An 18,322-nucleotide genomic window follows, 5' to 3' on the forward strand; every position below is an offset into this window, starting at 1 on the left:
TTTAAAAGTAATAAATCAATAAGTATATTTTCAAAAAAATTACAATTTAATTATTTTTTTTAAACTGCGGCATTTTTTTTTTTAATTTACTTTGCTATTCTCTTATACAACTTTGGTATTTTTATATAAAATAGACCAGATTTTTAGGATAATTAATTTGGTATTAATTTACTTCTTCCAAAATGGTAAAATACGAAATTGAGCGAAAAAAACTGGCCGTATGTATAACAAAAGAAAAGCAAGCTAGGATGGAAACCTGCCCTCTTTAGTGGAATTTTAATTTGGTCACATGTTACTTGTATGGATTTTCATTTTAAATATAAATATACTAATAATAACATAATTACAAGAATCAGTATCAAATAAAATGAGTGAATAAATAAACACTACCAAGAAACTGACTTAAATCAGCTGACGGACTTATAAAATGCGCTATCGTTGTTATTTTTAAATAGCGGAAACTACACAAACTATAGTAAGCGTTACTTCCGTCAGAAAAAAAATGTGAGTTACTCCCTAGTCGCGCCTTAAGAAGTTTTACTTCAATAAATATTGTGTACAAATTATTCTCCTATAAAATATGTATCTCTATCATGACACGATTGTTAAATATTACGATTTCTATTGATAAGTTTATATATATAGGTATATGGTATTATGATAATCTTGCGTATTAATGTGTGATGTACGGGTTTTCAATAGTTCCATCTTGTTCGATGTTAGTATACCGAGGGATAGTGTAAGAGGGATGTCTAAAAATAAAATAATAAAAATATCTGAGAGTTTATTTTTAATCTTTGTCAGAGCCGAGCCGAGCTGTACATATTGCTCAGTCGGGCTTTCTTAGTTTTATAAGCGTCACGAATCCCACTCAATTTTCAATTTCTAAAATTCTTTATATTGTTGTCACTAAAATGTATAGTGTACATTATTGCATTCATTCCTTTCATAGCAATTAACATCATTTCGCATATTCTATTGTACGGAGTGTATAAATATAGAGTAAAAATAAAATCCTCTATTATTTAAAGCACCCCGGAACTTGACCTGGAACCGTACTGTCTTAATAGTATAATCCCTATCGAGCCTAAGTAAAACAATTAGCTAAATCTAATTTTCTTCTACGGCGACGTCATTGTTTTTTGATAAACAATAATTGTAAAAAGGTTTCATAGATTCTTGAAATTTTAAAGAACTCGAATGAATTCCTTTCACGGTACTGGTACACATTTTTTCTAAATCTTCATCTAGTACAGTAATTTTACTTATTAAATTAATGAATTCATATCGAATCTGCCGTTTAGTAATAATTTGTGACGAGTTAGGTTCGGCTCGCGTCGTGGTAGACGGAGATTGGGCTTTAGGAAGTGTCGTGCGAGCGATGGAAGAGGATACGGTGGTAGAAGTGTGGTCTACAGAAGTAGAAGCTTGCGAGGGAGTCACTACTGAAGTTGAAGGAATTAAGGGAAGTAAAGGAGTAGAGGTGGCTGGTGAGACATATTGTAGAGAGATGGCTGAAGTAAAAGATAATAATTCGCTACAAGGGACTGAAGCAGCAGTAGACTGTATCGTAGTAGGCACTGAAGTCCACGCAAGTGCCGGGTTAGCGGTGGCTGGTGCGCGATTATATGGTGACAGGTGGGTAGGCACTGAAGTCGACGCAAATGACGGGATAGACGGGGCTGGTGCGAGATTAGATGGTTGCAGGGGGGTAGGCACTGAAGACGACGCAAATGACGGGATAGACGGGGCTGGTGCGAGATTAGATGGTTGCAGGAGGGTAGGCACTGAAGACGACGCAAATGACGGGATAGACGGGGCTGGTGCGAGATTAGATGGTTGCAGGAGGGTAGGCACTGAAGACGACGCAAATGACGGGATAGACGGGGCTGGTGCGAGATTAGATGGTTGCAGGAGGGTAGGCACTGAAGACGACGCAAATGACGGGATAGACGGGGCTGGTGCGAGATTAGATGGTTGCAGGGGGGTAGGCACTGAAGACGACGCAAATGACGGGATAGACGGGGCTGGTGCGAGATTAGATGGTTGCAGGGGGGTAGGCACTGAAGACGACGCAAATGACGGGATAGACGGGGCTGGTGCGAGATTAGATGGTGGCAGGGACGGGATAGACGGGGCTGGTGCGAGATTAGATGGTGGCACGGACGGGATAGACGGGGCTGGTGCGAGATTAGATGGTGGCAGGGACGGGATAGACGGGGCTGGTGCGAGATTAGATGGTTGCAGGGGGGTAGGCACTGAAGACGACGCAAATGACGGGATAGACGGGGCTGGTGCGAGATTAGATGGTGGCAGGGACGGGATAGACGGGGCTGGTGCGAGATTAGATGGTGGCAGGGACGGGATAGACGGGGCTGGTGCGAGATTAGATGGTGGCAGGGACGGGATAGACGGGGCTGGTGCGAGATTAGATGGTGGCAGGGACGGGATAGACGGGGCTGGTGCGAGATTAGATGGTTGCAGGGGGGTAGGCACTGAAGACGACGCAAATGACGGGATAGACGGGGCTGGTGCGAGATTAGATGGTGGCAGGGACGGGATAGACGGGGCTGGTGCGAGATTAGATGGTGGCAGGGACGGGATAGACGGGGCTGGTGCGAGATTAGATGGTGGCAGGGACGGGATAGACGGGGCTGGTGCGAGATTAGATGGTTGCAGGGACGGGATAGACGGGGCTGGTGCGAGATTAGATGGTTGCAGGGACGGGATAGACGGGGCTGGTGCGAGATTAGATGGTTGCAGGGACGGGATAGACGGGGCTGGTGCGAGATTAGATGGTTGCAGGGACGGGATAGACGGGGCTGGTGCGAGATTAGATGGTTGCAGGGACGGGATAGACGGGGCTGGTGCGAGATTAGATGGTTGCAGGGGGGTAGGCACTGAAGACGACGCAAATGACGGGATAGACGGGGCTGGTGCGAGATTAGATGGTAGCCAAGGGGTAGGTACTGAGGGTCGTTGGAGGCTTCCTATCTCTGATGTGTAAGTCGATGGTGCATTATGAAACATAACTTTCGCTGAAGTAGAAAACGATGTAGTTTTACGTGATTTTCTAGCAGCAGAAGAGGAGTTTTCACGGATTGAGGTAGATCGTAAAGGTTCTAAGTAGGGAAGATTAGCGAGTGAGTCGAGAACTGGTGTAGGTGCGACCGTATGATCTGGTACAGAATTCGCGGGTCGTTGACGCTTCGGGATACAATTATATGTTGTTATAAGTTTTCGAAACTCTTCTGTATTATACGGCGCCGGCAAGTCTGAAGAGCAGTCGTCTGTGTCATGACAGACTGACATTTCATGGAGCTCATTGACGACTGCGCTTATTGACGGAAGTGGCGTGTTGGTAAGCTGGAGGCCGGTGAAGCGGCGAGAAGAGTCGGAAATGCGGGGCATCTTGGCCGGACGAGGGTCACCTGAAACATAAATCGGCGATTCTAAAGGAAGGTCGAGAAGATGCGAGAGAATGCTTTATGCCCTAAATTAAACAAATTTTTATAGATGACTTGATTATTTATTGTCATACTGTCCGACACTTGGATGAGTCTGAGGAGTGTTTTACACTGAGTAGTCAATGAGATTAATTGAAACCTTTGTCGCCACTCCTCTCTTCGAAAACACTCTCCTTAAAGCCTCAGCTAGCATCGGAGCACTGGGCGGTGACAAATCAAACGACGTTTAGCTTCGCAGTTATTTAGAAGGAAAGGCTAAATTAGCCTCTTAGAAGTTTGGAGGCTACTGCTCTGTACTTGAAAGCTTTCGCCAGAGTTGTTACGAGCAGTACGAGCTCTTTCCACTTGACCGTATTCAACGATGAGCGATTTAAATCGTCGACACCAAGTTACTTTTCGAGCGGCTTGATCCCTTTGTGTTGCGAAGATATGTGCGGTCTCTCTGCATCTTCTTCCGCATTTACCATGGGGAATATTCAGAGTTGTTCGCATTAATATCTGCTGCTGAGTTTCACCATCGGAAGTCGAGACAGAATACCGGACCGTTTAGTTTCCGTCCGTCGATTCTCAACTGAGCGTTTTAATGGCACTTTTTGACGCGCACTACCACTATGCGGAACCAGCTACCCACTGAAGTATTTCTGAATCAATTAGATTTAGGTCCCACAAGATAAGAGCGTATAAACTATAAGGCTGGCAACTCACTTGCGAGCTTCGGGTGTCGTGTCCATGGGCGGATCACTTAACATCGATTAAGCCTCCTGCTCTCTACACCTCTTTTATACAAAAATTGATTACCTGAGTAAATCGCCTGACCTTTTGTCATTGTCCGAATCCAATCCTGGCCAGCGTCATAGTTAGCTGCACAAAAAACAGACGGCATCTTTACAACCATGTAAGTACTAATTACAAAAATATTAAATGGATATAATTGTATCAATATTAATTATTCCATATTATTCGTTTGTATACCTGTGGCGTGCACGCAGTTGAAGCGCCGGAAACCCCACTTGGGCGAGGGCGAGCAACCATGGCAAGCCCTAGAGCCGAGCTCCTCCATGTCTGCCTTAGCGCCGCTCATCTGGGCCGGCCAAGCCACCATACAGGAGGTGCCGGCGGCCAGGCTAGTGCCGGTGCTTGCTTTTATCCAGCTCCTCGGCACACAAGCGTACTGTGGACGCAAAGGATCATATTCTTGAGATGAATCGGAGATGAACTGAAGAACGATGTACCGAAGCTCGTCCGTCGAGTCACGTGGCCCGTCATGTCCTAGGTCTGGAACAATAATAATAAAGCTTTTTATTCGGAAAAAAAGTATTTACAATATTAGCTCTTATACTAATGATATTGTATCTATCACCAGCTCCTCATCCGCTTGCCAAGTGGCAAAGCCCTCCACTATTCTTCTACATTTCATTGCGCGCGACGCGTTGCCATAAATTTCCCATCAAGTTTGTAAATATGACGTTCCATCCATTATGAGATAGTCCTCTACCACGCTTTCCACAACCTGGACCGTCTCTCCTTACTACCTCTCATAACTGGTCCGTACCAAAGCCTATAATAGCATAAATAAAAAAAGCTCGTGGCGATATTGTTGGTATTGGCGACTGGAAAGATTTGTAGCAACAGGCACCAATAAAACCCCCTAATCCACAAAAGTAGCTGTCTGGCTTAAGTATTACTTAAGGAAATAATTTATGTTAAAGAAAGATTCAATCTAGTATTGACTTCCGAACTTGCTAGAGTCTGGCGAATGAAAGAAGATAACGAAAAAGCGCGGCAAATAAAAAAAATAGTATAGAAGTTTGATATACTTTATAAATTAAACTTACTTGATTTTATTTTATTACTTTTTACAGTGATAGTAACTGTATTTCTATGAAATGAAATACTATTCTGTTGCATTTTTGTGAGGTTGTGACGTCTAGTGCTAAAAGTGACTAAAGTGTCTTCTGAAAAATCTTAGTGCAAAACGAAATACAAATATTAAACAGACATTAGTCATCAATATGAACTGGTTACAAAAATATCTACTATACCAAACATTGGTTCATTTCATCATAATCTCAGATAGCCACTTATATAAGGGTATCGACTACGTGATAAGCGGTCCAAGTTCGCATAATCTGACTTACACTATTTATTGATTTTATTTGCTCATGCAAAACAAATATTGTAGGACAAATACGTCAAAACGCCGCCATCTAGTAAAATTTCTAGAATTAGGAAAATATAAATTTATCGATAATAATTTTAACTTCGTTGAAAAATTCATATTTCTTCGGATAGAGGGCACTGATACACTATGGAAGAAATTCATCAAATGTTACTGAACTTACAGCAAGACATCAAACAACAAAAACAAGATATGTTGGACGTGAAAGAGGATTTAAAAAACATAATAATTAACAACATTCACGAGAAATTTGCAAACCTTGAATTGAAAAACGCACAATTAAAAAAAAATTATTGAAGAACAAAAAGTCAAATTAAATAACTTAGAAAGGCATTCACGACGAAAGAACTTAGTCATGTTCGGAGTAGAAGAGAGTGAGAATACTTATTTTGAATTAGAGAATATTATAGTAAATATAATAAACATGTTCTTTGAATTTCAATGTGACAAAAATAACATTGAACTTGTCAGAAGGTTGGGAAAGAAAGGTGATAACATAAGACCAGTTGTTATAACGTTTAACAGCATGAGTTACAAGATACATATTCTGAAAAAAAAAACCTGTCTAGAAAATACTCAGTATTACATTAAGGAGGACTATCCGATTGAAGTCCTTAACAGGCGGAAGGAACTCCAAGTCCAGTTACAGAAAGAAAAAGAGAAAGGCTATACTGCCTTCATAAGATACGACAAACTTATAGTATTAAAAGGCACATTTGAAAAAGAGAACCCCACCAAGAAGGTACTAGAAACTAGAAAACAACTACAGCCAAAAACAGAGGTAGAATGGAAAAAGGGAAACAAATCTTTTTTGAGAGGAGACCAATTGGTGATTAAAAAACTGCAGGATAACCAGCGCGAAAAAAGGAAGAGAGATAAAACTGTATCTCCCAACTTGTCTACACAGAAAAAACAGAACACATCTAACATGTAGGACAAAAAGAAATAATATTACAACCAAACATACTACAATATATAGGAAGAGATAGATCGTTTTCGACCTCCGACATTTCAAAAAACAAACACACGCGAGCAACCTATCAAAACAAAAACAACAACAACTAAAACCGGAAAAGCAAAACAAATATGGAAGAAACACATTTTAAAACAACCTAATCAAGAAACCTTCCCACCACGGTTGGTCGCCGCGGGAAGATCAGACCACCACCCTCTAACAAAAAAACATAATATATATATATAGCATCGCTCAATACTAGGAAGTTAGAGGAGGCCTTTGCCAAGAGGCACACCAAACTCCGAGATATACTGGAGTGAAAATATATTAAAGTTCAGATATATAAAACGACAGAGTTTCGGAATTTAAAGGCTAGATTATTATATTATTATTATAAAGAAACTTGCTCGTATATACCGAGAGATCCAACACGGCTGCGGGTGCCTGCATGTTGCACCGCGCTATATTCCGAAAAATGTTACGGCATGGCTATAAGAATATTTAATCACCTTCCTAGAAGTTATAGATCACCGCCATGTAATGTTTTCAAGGGGTGTTCAGATTTCATCATTCGAACATAACAAACTGCTGACATGGATCCGGTGTTTGCTAAATATTAGCAGCTGAATAGCAATTTTAATAATATTTTATTTAAATATTGATCAGCTGCTGATACGGCTCATATGTGTTCCAAATTATAATAGCTGAGGTTGTGCGATACACCAACAGCTCACTAGAAAAATACCATGTATGTGTGAATAGGTGTAATTAGTATTTAAGGTATTGTTTTATAACAATAAATCAGATTTGAATATTGCTTTGTCTTGTTCATTTCTCGCTTCCTCTCAAAGTGGCGAAGACTACTTCAAGCCCTTAATTATCGTGGTGAGCCTGCCCGGTAATTTGAGATAATCCCACTACCTCGAACCTTTGATCCTACCCGTAGGGCTCCGTCTGTTACCTTAGGTCTCTTGGTGCAGACATCCCGTACTTATTTATATATTTATATATTCACTATTTATGTGTTAGGGTACGTCTGTAGGGCTTAGGGATCCGTAGGGTTGTTAGGTTCTTACGTCTCACCCTCTCATATATTTAGTCATCTAGTGCAGCTTGCTTATACATACATTACATTTACTATTCAGATACTCCTGACATTAAATACATATAAATCTTAAACACACCTTCAAACGTCCTTCGAGTAAAAAAAAAAAATTGAACTACGCGGTTCCTCCCTTCCCCCGTAGGGACTAACGCTTGAGTGACCCACAGGCTGGTGAACCCCAATTGCATTAGTTTGTGGTGATCTTGAGTACGTAATTGTACTGAGTGTATTCTGTTGGAAAGCACTCTTGCGGTAGCGGATCGGTCACTGGCCTTCCACCAGCGGATCTCACCAGTGTTTTGAGAAGTCGCATATACCGTACTGAGGGCGCAGATACGCGCAGTACTTAGTTAGTTGGCTAGGGTTAGGATAGGGAAGAAGACATTTTGAACAAAAGAAGACTTACATAAAAGACGAAATGGTTATACAAGAAATTAATACATTAATACAAAGTCAGGAGAGTGACAGCCTAGAAATAAAACGACTATTCAATAACCTAAGAAAGGATTCTAGTTCGAGGAAGACTGGGAGTTACTTACAAGAAAGACGACTGTTATTTAAAAACATTTTTTCACGAGCAAAAAATAATAATGATATTTTGAAAACAAAACAGGACATTCTCTCATCACATGATTACATTAAAACTAACTACTTCGAAAAAAATATTAAACAAATATATGATGCTGCAATAGAACAACTAGATAAAGACGAGAAAAAACTACAGGAAGTGCACGATATTTTTCACCCTTCAACATCATTTAAGACATACGACAGTAGCAAGTATAAAATTCAACAGTTCAGGATGAATCAATTAAAAAATAAAAGTAACGTAGGGTTGTTAGGTTCTTACGTCTCACCCTCTCATATATTTAGTCATCTAGTGCAGCTTGCTTATACATACATTACATTTACTATTCAGATACTCCTGACATTAAATACATATAAATCTTAAACACACTTTCCACTAACTAGCAAGCTGTTCAAGGGGGATTAGGGTTTTAAAGTCAAGGTGCTTTTAAAGCGTGGGCGAATATTTGGTCTATAAGTTTGACAACAATTAATTATAAATAGCTTGACTTATTATTATGACAGATATTATGACCTAATGAAAATTAATCTGACATTTGCATGCCTATTTTTGTGTGGCTGATTGTGCGGATTTTTATAATTGATCGATATAAATGTACCACTTTCTTGCAAATATTATTATAATGATTTATTATTATTAATAAATGATTTATTATTATTATTAATAATTATATATATATATATATATTTTAAATAATTCAATTATCTTCTTTCATTAGGCAAACTCTACTCCTCTGTCACCGAGCACAGATTGTTGAAATATAAATATAACCCTAATTGTAAGAGATGTACCTACCTGTATGTCCTGCCCCCACTCGCTGAACTGCCCGCGGCGAACGCTGTCTTTGGCGCTTTCGTGAGGCTTTGTCGCTCGGGACCACGGCGTTCTTCTCCGCTGTGTTAGTTGACAGCAATTTGAACATCGAGATACACTTAATATCGTATATAATTATTTTTTTATATAATTATTTTTTAATTATTATCGTATATAATAATTTACATTATTTATAGAAATATAAATAATGCATTTTTAGCAATCAAATTTGTTTTATAATAATCTAAATATAAATGTCGCCAAATCTAAAGCAAAGGGTGATGAATAGAATGTCTAGATAATACTCGTATTTAGAAACTATATTACCATTATGAAAGTGCAAAACTGCAGGAGAATACTGGTTAGAAAATGGAGAACGGACTTTGCAGGCGCCAGGTCCTACGTCAGGCTGTAACTCGACTAAGTCTCGCGACACCGTCTCACGCGTACCGGCTTTACTGCCCTGGATCCATTCTACTACACAGAACTCGCCGAGCCCAGCTCTATTTATCTAATAAAAACAAAGATTTCATCAGTATGCAAAAGACAAAGCTTACTCACATAATCAAGGTCATTTACGAGTTATTAAAAATCTTATCAAAATTACTAAAATATCGTATGTCTAAATAACATATGCACAGCTTGTAGGTATGTAACATACAATAACATCTATATTCTATACAAGTAGATACTCACATTCATTGTATCTCTGTATTGTTGCGGCTGATTCCCTGATGTAACCAAAGTCTCTAATGGTACAAAAACTGCTCACGACAAGTCTGGTACGGTTGGCGAATTTTTTGCGACTGACTATCATAACAATAACGGAGTCGGAGTCATTTCGGTTGAGGGGATGCGGGGTGTACCCGATGGGATTCGCCCATATCATGATATCAATTGCGACGCGTGAGACACGCGTTGGTGGGTAAAACCCGCTACGAAATTACGTTTGCTATTTAGTTGACCTCGTTATCAACCAAATAGTATTTCGGCCGCACAGTTTCCCTGTATATGCTATGAAAAATATAAAAACCATAATACGCTGCTACATATGGATGGATAAACCGATAAAACAATTTTTGAACGACGAATGAGACGAGTGCCTATGTCATCATAATATCACTTTCTGTGATTACCGACTATCACTTATTCTGAGATCGTCAAACTATCCAGATATAAACTCGCAAGTCACATAGAAATTACACTAGCCAAATTGGATTTCGAATCTACAGAGGCATAACTACTTATCTTGGTATGACTTTGAGGTTTCAAAAACTAACACACTCAGTTCACAATCATAACAACTTTCAGCTACACTCTCAAATAGTACATGCTTTTTGTTTTTATTATTATTGCCAAAATTACGACTTCTACCAAATAAAGACGTAGATACTTAAACAATCGTTGTTTGTAATTCTTCCTAGAAAGATTTTAGAACGACTCATGGCCATGTGTAATACCTTTTCAAAATCCCTATTAAATGCGCCAAAACATGTAATACAGGGTCACTTTTCGGTAGAGTATTTTTTTCACAGTGGGGTCCAACGTAAACAAAAAGTTATGATTTGAGAAATTTTAATATCGTATATCTACTTAACTTAATATTATCTTCAATACACTCAATAAACAACTATAAATAGTAAGTCTAACGCAAGAACTCATCAGGTCCAATCTAGTGGATATAATGAAAAAGATACAGGTGTAGATTTTTTCGAATTTTAATAAAAAATAGTAAAAAAATCAATTTTCTTATAAAAACGCGAAATAAATTATAACTCTGCAGGGGTTGAGCTTAGAGACGAGACCTCCCGTAGAACAATTTTTTGCAGCTGATGACATCATCTATCCCCTTTTTGCGTTTGATCCACGACTTTTTGGCCACCCTGTATAGAGCTACGAGGGCGGCACTGAAAATTTCGGGAATCAAGGAAGTGACACAACATTACTATTTAAAAATGTATTTATTGCTTTTCGAAGTATTCTCCGCGAAATTTGACACATTTTTCCATACGATGGAACCAATAATTGAAGCAACCATTCCATTCGGAAGTTGGGGTCTCCAAAATGGCCGTTTTGTAGGCGTCCACAGCTTTTTCAGGTGATAAAAATCTCTGACCACGCAATTTATTCTTTATTTTAGGGAAAGTATAGAAATCATTAGGGCTTAGGTCGGGGCTGTACGGCGGATGGTCTTATAATTCTATGTTTTCTTGCTCTAAAAACTCTTTTGTTCTGTGCGCGGTGTGAGAACTCGCATTGTCGTGATGGACGATGATGCGGCGGTTGCAGTTCTCTTTACGAAGTTCAGAAACGACCTGTGGCAAACAAATGATAGCATACCATTCTGAATTAACCGTTCTTTGTCCCTCAAGAGGAATAGTCGCAAAATGGCCGATTTTGGAGACAAACGTGGCCACCATTTTTTTTGCAACACTCCATGAACGAACAATTTTCGTTGGCTACTAAATATAATTATGAGAGGCTAAAAACCTAGAACCTAACCACTCTGCAGATCCCATAACTCTACAGCTGACTTCTCTTGAACGCCTTGGAGCTATCGACGCCTGTACACAGGTGTGTAAATAGCCTAGCTTTTTTTCTAAGCTTTTAGACAATTTTGGTATAATAAATATCTATTCAATATTAAGGGTGTCGCCAGTGGGGACAGGTGGCTGCAGTCGCCGCTGACAATATGATGTTTAATAAATTATCCGATGTAAAATAGCAGTATGTAGCATGCGGGACAATTAAATTCATGTCGCGTCATAACCTACAAGATTAGATCACGAGAATAAGACCGCGCTTATGAAGAATGATAATACCTGAATTTTAAACCGATAAGATTGCGCCAAAGTTCTTATAAGCGCGAGTGAATGTTATTAACACAACTTTCGCCATGTTACCGACCCGCTTCTATCTTATGCTCTGTTGTCTCCTTGCGAGAGCTCGCTCCGACCGCTATCACGCCGCGACATCCGAGTATGGCGTACCGGCCTACGCCGCCGAGGCCGCTGAAATCACTGCCGACTATTGGGCGGCAGAGGCGCGAGCCGGAATCGAGGACCGGTTGCACCAGGGGTACTCTGGGGATACTAGAGCCGCTCGTAATGTCATCATGTTCTTGGGGGACGGCATGTCGGTGCCGACGATAACCGCCGCACGCACTTTGCTCGGCCAGCGCGGTGGAAGAACCGGAGAAGAAGCGCAACTGTCATTTGAAAAGTTTCCCACTGTCGGTCTCAGTAAGGTAAAACCTTGAGTTTTTATTAGCTTTAGGTAGATAAATCTAGCCTTCTCAATAAAATTTTCTTTTAGACGTACTGCACGGACGCGCAGATCGCGGACTCCGCGTGCTCGGCGACGGCGTACCTTTGCGGCACGAAAGCCAACGAAGGCACTTTAGGCGTTACTGCTGCTGTACGCCGGCGGGACTGCGCTGCTTCTCAGGTCCCCAGCTCTCGCCTCACTTCCATCGCCGCCTGGGCTCTCGCCGACGGCAGAGACGCGGGTAATACAGCGCAACGAAACCGCTGCAAAACTAAACATATAAATATTTTATTCATAATGATTGTAAATAAATTTATTACATAAATGAATTAAATTGCGATCTATGTAGAACTCTTTCCTACATGTGCAGGTATTGTGACGACAGCACGAGTAACACACGCTTCCCCGGCGGGTGCGTACGCACGCTCCGCCAACCGCGACTGGGAGAGCGACACTGACGTGACCACGGACGACGTCGACTCGACTCAGTGTCCCGACATTGCTGCGCAGCTTGTAAACGAGGAGCCAGGGAAACTCTTTAAGGTATTGCTAGGTTATTTAAACACATAACTAAAAAGCACATAACGTACAGTCGGGAGTAATCACACAAAATATTAAACTCCACAATTTTAGGTGATATTAGGAGGAGGAAGACGCGAGTTTTTACCGTCCAGTGTAGTGGACGAAGAAGGAACCAGCGGTAGAAGAAGTGACAAGCGCAATTTGATCGAGGAGTGGCAGGCCGATAAGAGGAGTCGTAACGAGACCTTCCGCTATGTGTGGAACCGTGAGCAGCTCTTGGAGGCGCGCGAGCAGGGTCCGCAATATTTGCTCGGGCTTTTCGAAGCCAGCCACATGCAATACCACATGGAGGCTGACAATCGCACAGAACCTTCACTCGCCGAGCTTACGGAGACGGCGATCCGGTTGCTTTCGCGCAATCAGCGAGGATTTTTTTTGTTTGTGGAGAGTGGACGTATCGACCACGCTCATCATGAAAACCTGCCCGAGCTGGCATTGGACGAGACCTTGGCGTTGAGCGCCGCCGTTCAGCGCGCCACCGAGCTTCTGTCAGCCGAGCAGGACTTGCTCGTTGTGACGGCCGATCACGCGCACGTCATGGCCTTCAACGGATACAGCGCCCGTGGCAACAGCGTGTTAGGACCGTCCGGGACGCGGGATTCGGATGGCGTGCACTACATGACTCTGTCCTACACCAACGGCCCGGGGCACCGCGCACCCGGAACGCGCCCTCGAAGCGATGTCACGCTCGAGCAGGACTACCGTGAGTCACCACAATTTCTAGAAATTTCAACGTGCAAGATAGTAGAACGATTTGTATTAACTATTGTCGTATGAAGGGTCGACGCGATGGATGTCGCACGTGGATGTTCCACTGTCGTCGGAGACACACGGCGGCGACGACGTCGGTGTGTTCGCGCGAGGGCCACAGCACGGTCTATTCGGAGGCGTCTATGAGCAGAGCCGACTCCCGCACCTCATGGCCTACGCCACGTGCCTGGGACCCGAGCCGCACGCCTGCAGCGGCGCCATAAGCAACGCCGCGTCTGCCGCGCTGCTCGCTTCTGCCGCTCTCCTGCTCGCGTTGTAACGTGGGGCAAATTGAGTACTGTGTACCTACTCCATGAATTGAGTATTTTTTTAAACGGAGGTAGTATAGGATGCGATCGATAAAAGTTAATAGAGATAAAAGTTTTAAATTTTTTGTATTTTCCGGAAAGACTATCATGTTTTTGCAAAAAAATGTAATGATCAATCTGTTTTTACAATAGCTTAATCTGAGTCTCGGTACATTAATGCGATATTATTATAAGTTAAGGACTCATGGAAGGAAGGAGATATGGATAATTTTTAGTCCGTTATCTACGAGTATATCTAGTAATAAAATAATTTGATTATCAATTGAAACTACCTAGAAATATAGTCAAACCTGGATAAGCGAGAGTTCAAGGGAGCACAATCTCATTCTCCCTTATAGAGGTTTCTCACTAATGCAGGTACCCATACACCATTAAAAAACTGCACAAATAGCTACAATGAACATATATTTCTGCTGTCTTTAATTAATGATTTGTCGATAAAGGATTTTAATTGGGTTTAGAAAGACTTCTAAATAATCTAATGATCTCTTACTGTAACTTGTAAGATAAATTCGCAGTAACAATATTATGTAAACTTTAACTGTACATTGATTATTGAACGTGGAATTGCGTCGCTGTTCGTGTCTTTGTTTTTCTGTCACTAACAGCCGGTAGGTACCTGTATTTCAAAAATGTTTCATGCTTTTATTTCTATGATAAGTATATAGCTACATAAATACGCGATAACTACTGCTTTTACATTTTGATATTCCGACGTTATCACATCGAACAATAAAGATTAACGATACCTTAATTATTTATATATTATTGCTATAACTCGATAAGCATTATCCACGTTAAGCTATCTTATCTATAATGTAATACTTTATTTTTGGCGTGTTACTTTTTGTGGTTACGACTAGATGTATCATTACAAAAAATGTTAAAAACCGCTGTAACCGCCGAATATCCATATTTGACTGTCGAACACATGACTAAAAATTCAGTCAACTATGCTGGAAAAGAAATACATATAGCGTACCAATTTATATCGAAGTGATGTCAAAATCTAACAAGCTGAGAAGTTTAATGCAAGGTCTGTCGTGCTTGTAGTAAATTAATAAAGTAGTATTAGTATTGATCGAAATTACGGTCTACTTGGATTCATACCATTGAGTTGTAAGAATAAACAGATACACTCAGTATATGTCCGATACTCCAAATATTATATATAGGTAGACACTTATTGATTCTCATTAATATTATGATTGAGCACACGTGCCGATGGTTATCACCCCGTCGCAAGAGTAGGTAGTCACTTAATATAATCTAATAAGCTGATAGCTGAGAATATCAATTAGGTATTATGTTAACAATCCTTACGAGTAGATAACATTGGTGTGATTGTAAGATATGTACGTAGGTACCTATGCTTTCCTGATAAATATTCTGTCTTGAGTTAAATGATGTTTGATGTGATTTTGCGAAGAAAAAATACATTAAGAAAGTAGGTAAGGTTCGGTTCGTGCTTGTGTACGACCGAGTCTGGTTAGTAAATGCCACCAACAGTAATTCTGTGCATCTGTTTCGAATATATACTATTGATCTTGATTCTCGCAATGGTGGTGGCAGAATATCCCAGCACTGTACCTAAAGCTTCTTACAAAAGGAGCAGTGCAACTCCTCGGTAACGTACTCGTAACCATCACTACATAGTATAAAACAAAGTCGCTTTCTCTGTCCCTATGTCCCTTTGTATGCTTAAATCTTTGAAACTACACAATGGATTTTGATGCGGTTTTTTTAATAGATAGAGTGATTCAAAAGGAAGGTTTATATGTATAATAACATCCATTAAATAATGGAGAAGTACTGTTATTTTTGAGGTTTCTAATGTGATGTCGTAAATAATTACATTTTTTCCGCTTACATTGCAAACGCAGGCTGAACCCTACGAGTTTTATCAAAATAATGTACTAAGTATTGTACACATTGAAAAGGTCTACAGAAAAGTCCGTGATGGTATATGTCTATCTCTTATGGATAACCCACAATAACTTTTTTTTGTCATTTACTTTTTACGACAAATAATGGCTAATTTTCGAAGCGATTTTAACCAATACAGCATTAATCCTTAACCAATTAAATATCTTGAATACATTGTTCATTTAATATAGATCTATATGGCCCTTTACAGCATATGATTTAAATGAATATTTCGAAGATATTACAAATTCAAAAATTGCGGGACGCAGCGCGTCGGAGGCCGCGGTTCTCCCTATACTTTATAGCACTTTGAATTTAGTATCAGCATTGCATCCGTGCGAAGCCGGGGCGGGTCGCTAGTTGCAGATATAATATGAATATATTCTTAACTCACTCACCCAACACAACACCACACTTATTGTAGAGGTATTTTGAGTTATGGTCATGACCAAATTAAAAAGCATACAGCAAAATGAAGAAGTCTACAGCATTTTGAACTCTTTGTACATGAGGAGTACGTCTTTTGTTGCAGCTTTTTTCGTTCTGGAAATTTAGGCCTACAGAACAAGCCCCATGGACGGCCGGAGACCAAAGTTACTAAGCTTCAAGGTGTTAGTGATAAAACTGTGTTAATCCACTTAACTTGAAACAAGCTTAAAAGGTGGGTACCTCACGAATTGAGTGAAGCAAATAGACACACACGCTTCGACTGCTGCGTTACTGAACCGGCACAATAATGAAGGGATTTTAAATCGAACCATTACCTGCGATAAAAAATGGATCCTGTACGATAACCGGAAGCGCTCATCGCATCCCAGCCGAACCATCCAAATCGTGCCCCAAGCGAAAATTTACTCCAAAAAATTACTTGTGAGCATCTGGTGGACTAGTGCCGGGGTCGGATTGGCCTTGGATTCTTTTCCAACAAACTAAGTGAAGCTCAACAAAGATATTCTACATAATATATGACAGAGAGTTATTAGCGATATACCAAGCCATTTAACATTTTCGATACTGAGTAGAAGGCAGGTTATTCACGATATATACAGATCATAAGCCTATTGTACATTCACTTCAGAAAAATACTATTGGAAAAAATGATACGCCACGACGAATACGCCAGTTTGATTTTACAATGCAGTTTTGTACAGCGATAAAGCATATTTCGGGAGTAGATAATGTGGTTGCTGACTGTTTGTCAAGAATAACAGCATAAGATGTATCACATATAGATTATGAAAAGTTGGCAGAAGCACAAAGAAACGACCCAGAGTTGGAAAATCTGTTGAAATTGAAATCTCTAATGTTTCAGCTGGTCATTGTACCCAATTGTAATACACGTGTTTATTGCGATGTGTCGTTAGGGCGTTGCAGACCATGCCTATAGAGTTTCGCGTATCAGCTTTCAACGCGATACACAGTGTCAATCATCCTGGCACGCGCACAACTAGAAAGATGATGCAACATAGATACATAATATGGCATGGAATGAATAAAGATGTGACTCAATGGACACATACATACATCATACATATAACTACCGATCAAGAATCCACATTTTTGTCACAATTGTTTACACATTTGACCAGAAGAATGGGCATAAATAAATTTAGAACAACAGCGTACCATCCACAGGCGAATGGCCTCGTAGAAAGATGGCACAGGTCGCTTAAAGCTGCATTAATGTGCAGAGGGAGAACAAAACATTAGAATTACCAACTGTTCTAATGGGAGTAAGAGCAAGTTTAAGGATGATATCAATTCCAAGGAAAGAGCAACGTCCTGGAAAAAATTTTGTTCAACCAGAATTGAAGACGTGTACACATGTATTTTACGTGTTGACAAGGTCACTAAACCTCTTACTAAACCATATATAGGTCCATTTCAAGTTTGATCCAAGACAGAAAAATATTTCAAAAGTATGCAAAGAGACACACAGAAAGTCGTTAGTACAGATCATTAAAAGCCAGCTGCGTAGTGCGTATGCAATCAAACACTCCAAAGACCTAGATGCACTTTAGTAAACAATAGTTCAAAAGTATCGAGATTCGGACGACTTATTAAACCTATCGTAAGATTTGCGTTTTAAACATAATATATATACATACCTAATGGTGGAGTTATTTTAATGGCAGTCTTTATTTTAGGATTGACGTTTATGACGTCTTGTTCTAATGAAGACTCTGAAACGTTTTACAGATTTGTATTTTTTTTTAATTATAAAGGGTGTTTAATCTGGTTTACGGAATCAAATATTGTTAATTTTCATTATTTTATGTTTATTGTGTATTCACATCTGAAATTAAGTTCTTGAGTTGGTCACGTGTCATAGAAATTATTCTACTTTGTTTATAACATTT

General features: G+C 40.1%; 2 protein-coding genes across 2 annotated transcripts; one reads left to right on the forward strand and one right to left on the reverse strand.

Annotated features, from left to right (window-relative positions):
• Nucleotides 1-771: 771 nt before the first annotated feature.
• LOC125054052 (uncharacterized protein KIAA0754-like) lies at nucleotides 772-10,017 on the reverse strand. The gene is made up of 8 exons (XM_047655721.1): nucleotides 9,805-10,017; nucleotides 9,436-9,619; nucleotides 9,091-9,237; nucleotides 4,440-4,742; nucleotides 4,266-4,328; nucleotides 2,961-3,431; nucleotides 1,658-2,555; nucleotides 772-1,588 (listed from the first exon to the last, which is right to left on the reverse strand). The coding sequence occupies exons 1-8, from the start codon at nucleotides 9,808-9,810 to the stop codon at nucleotides 1,111-1,113; spliced, it is 2,550 nt and encodes an 849-aa protein (XP_047511677.1). The 5' UTR covers nucleotides 9,811-10,017; the 3' UTR covers nucleotides 772-1,110.
• A 1,640-nt stretch (nucleotides 10,018-11,657) lies between these two features.
• Nucleotides 11,658-14,286, forward strand: LOC125054198 (membrane-bound alkaline phosphatase-like). Its single transcript, XM_047655949.1, has 5 exons — nucleotides 11,658-12,355; nucleotides 12,424-12,616; nucleotides 12,746-12,918; nucleotides 13,009-13,660; nucleotides 13,737-14,286. Exons 1-5 carry the CDS (start codon nucleotides 12,005-12,007, stop codon nucleotides 13,985-13,987), a joined length of 1,620 nt encoding a protein of 539 aa, XP_047511905.1. The 5' UTR covers nucleotides 11,658-12,004; the 3' UTR covers nucleotides 13,988-14,286.
• Nucleotides 14,287-18,322: the final 4,036 nt, after the last annotated feature.

The sequence above is a fragment of the Pieris napi genome, chromosome 11, assembly GCF_905475465.1.
Source record: "Pieris napi chromosome 11, ilPieNapi1.2, whole genome shotgun sequence".
Classification (NCBI taxonomy): Eukaryota; Metazoa; Arthropoda; class Insecta; order Lepidoptera; family Pieridae; genus Pieris; species Pieris napi.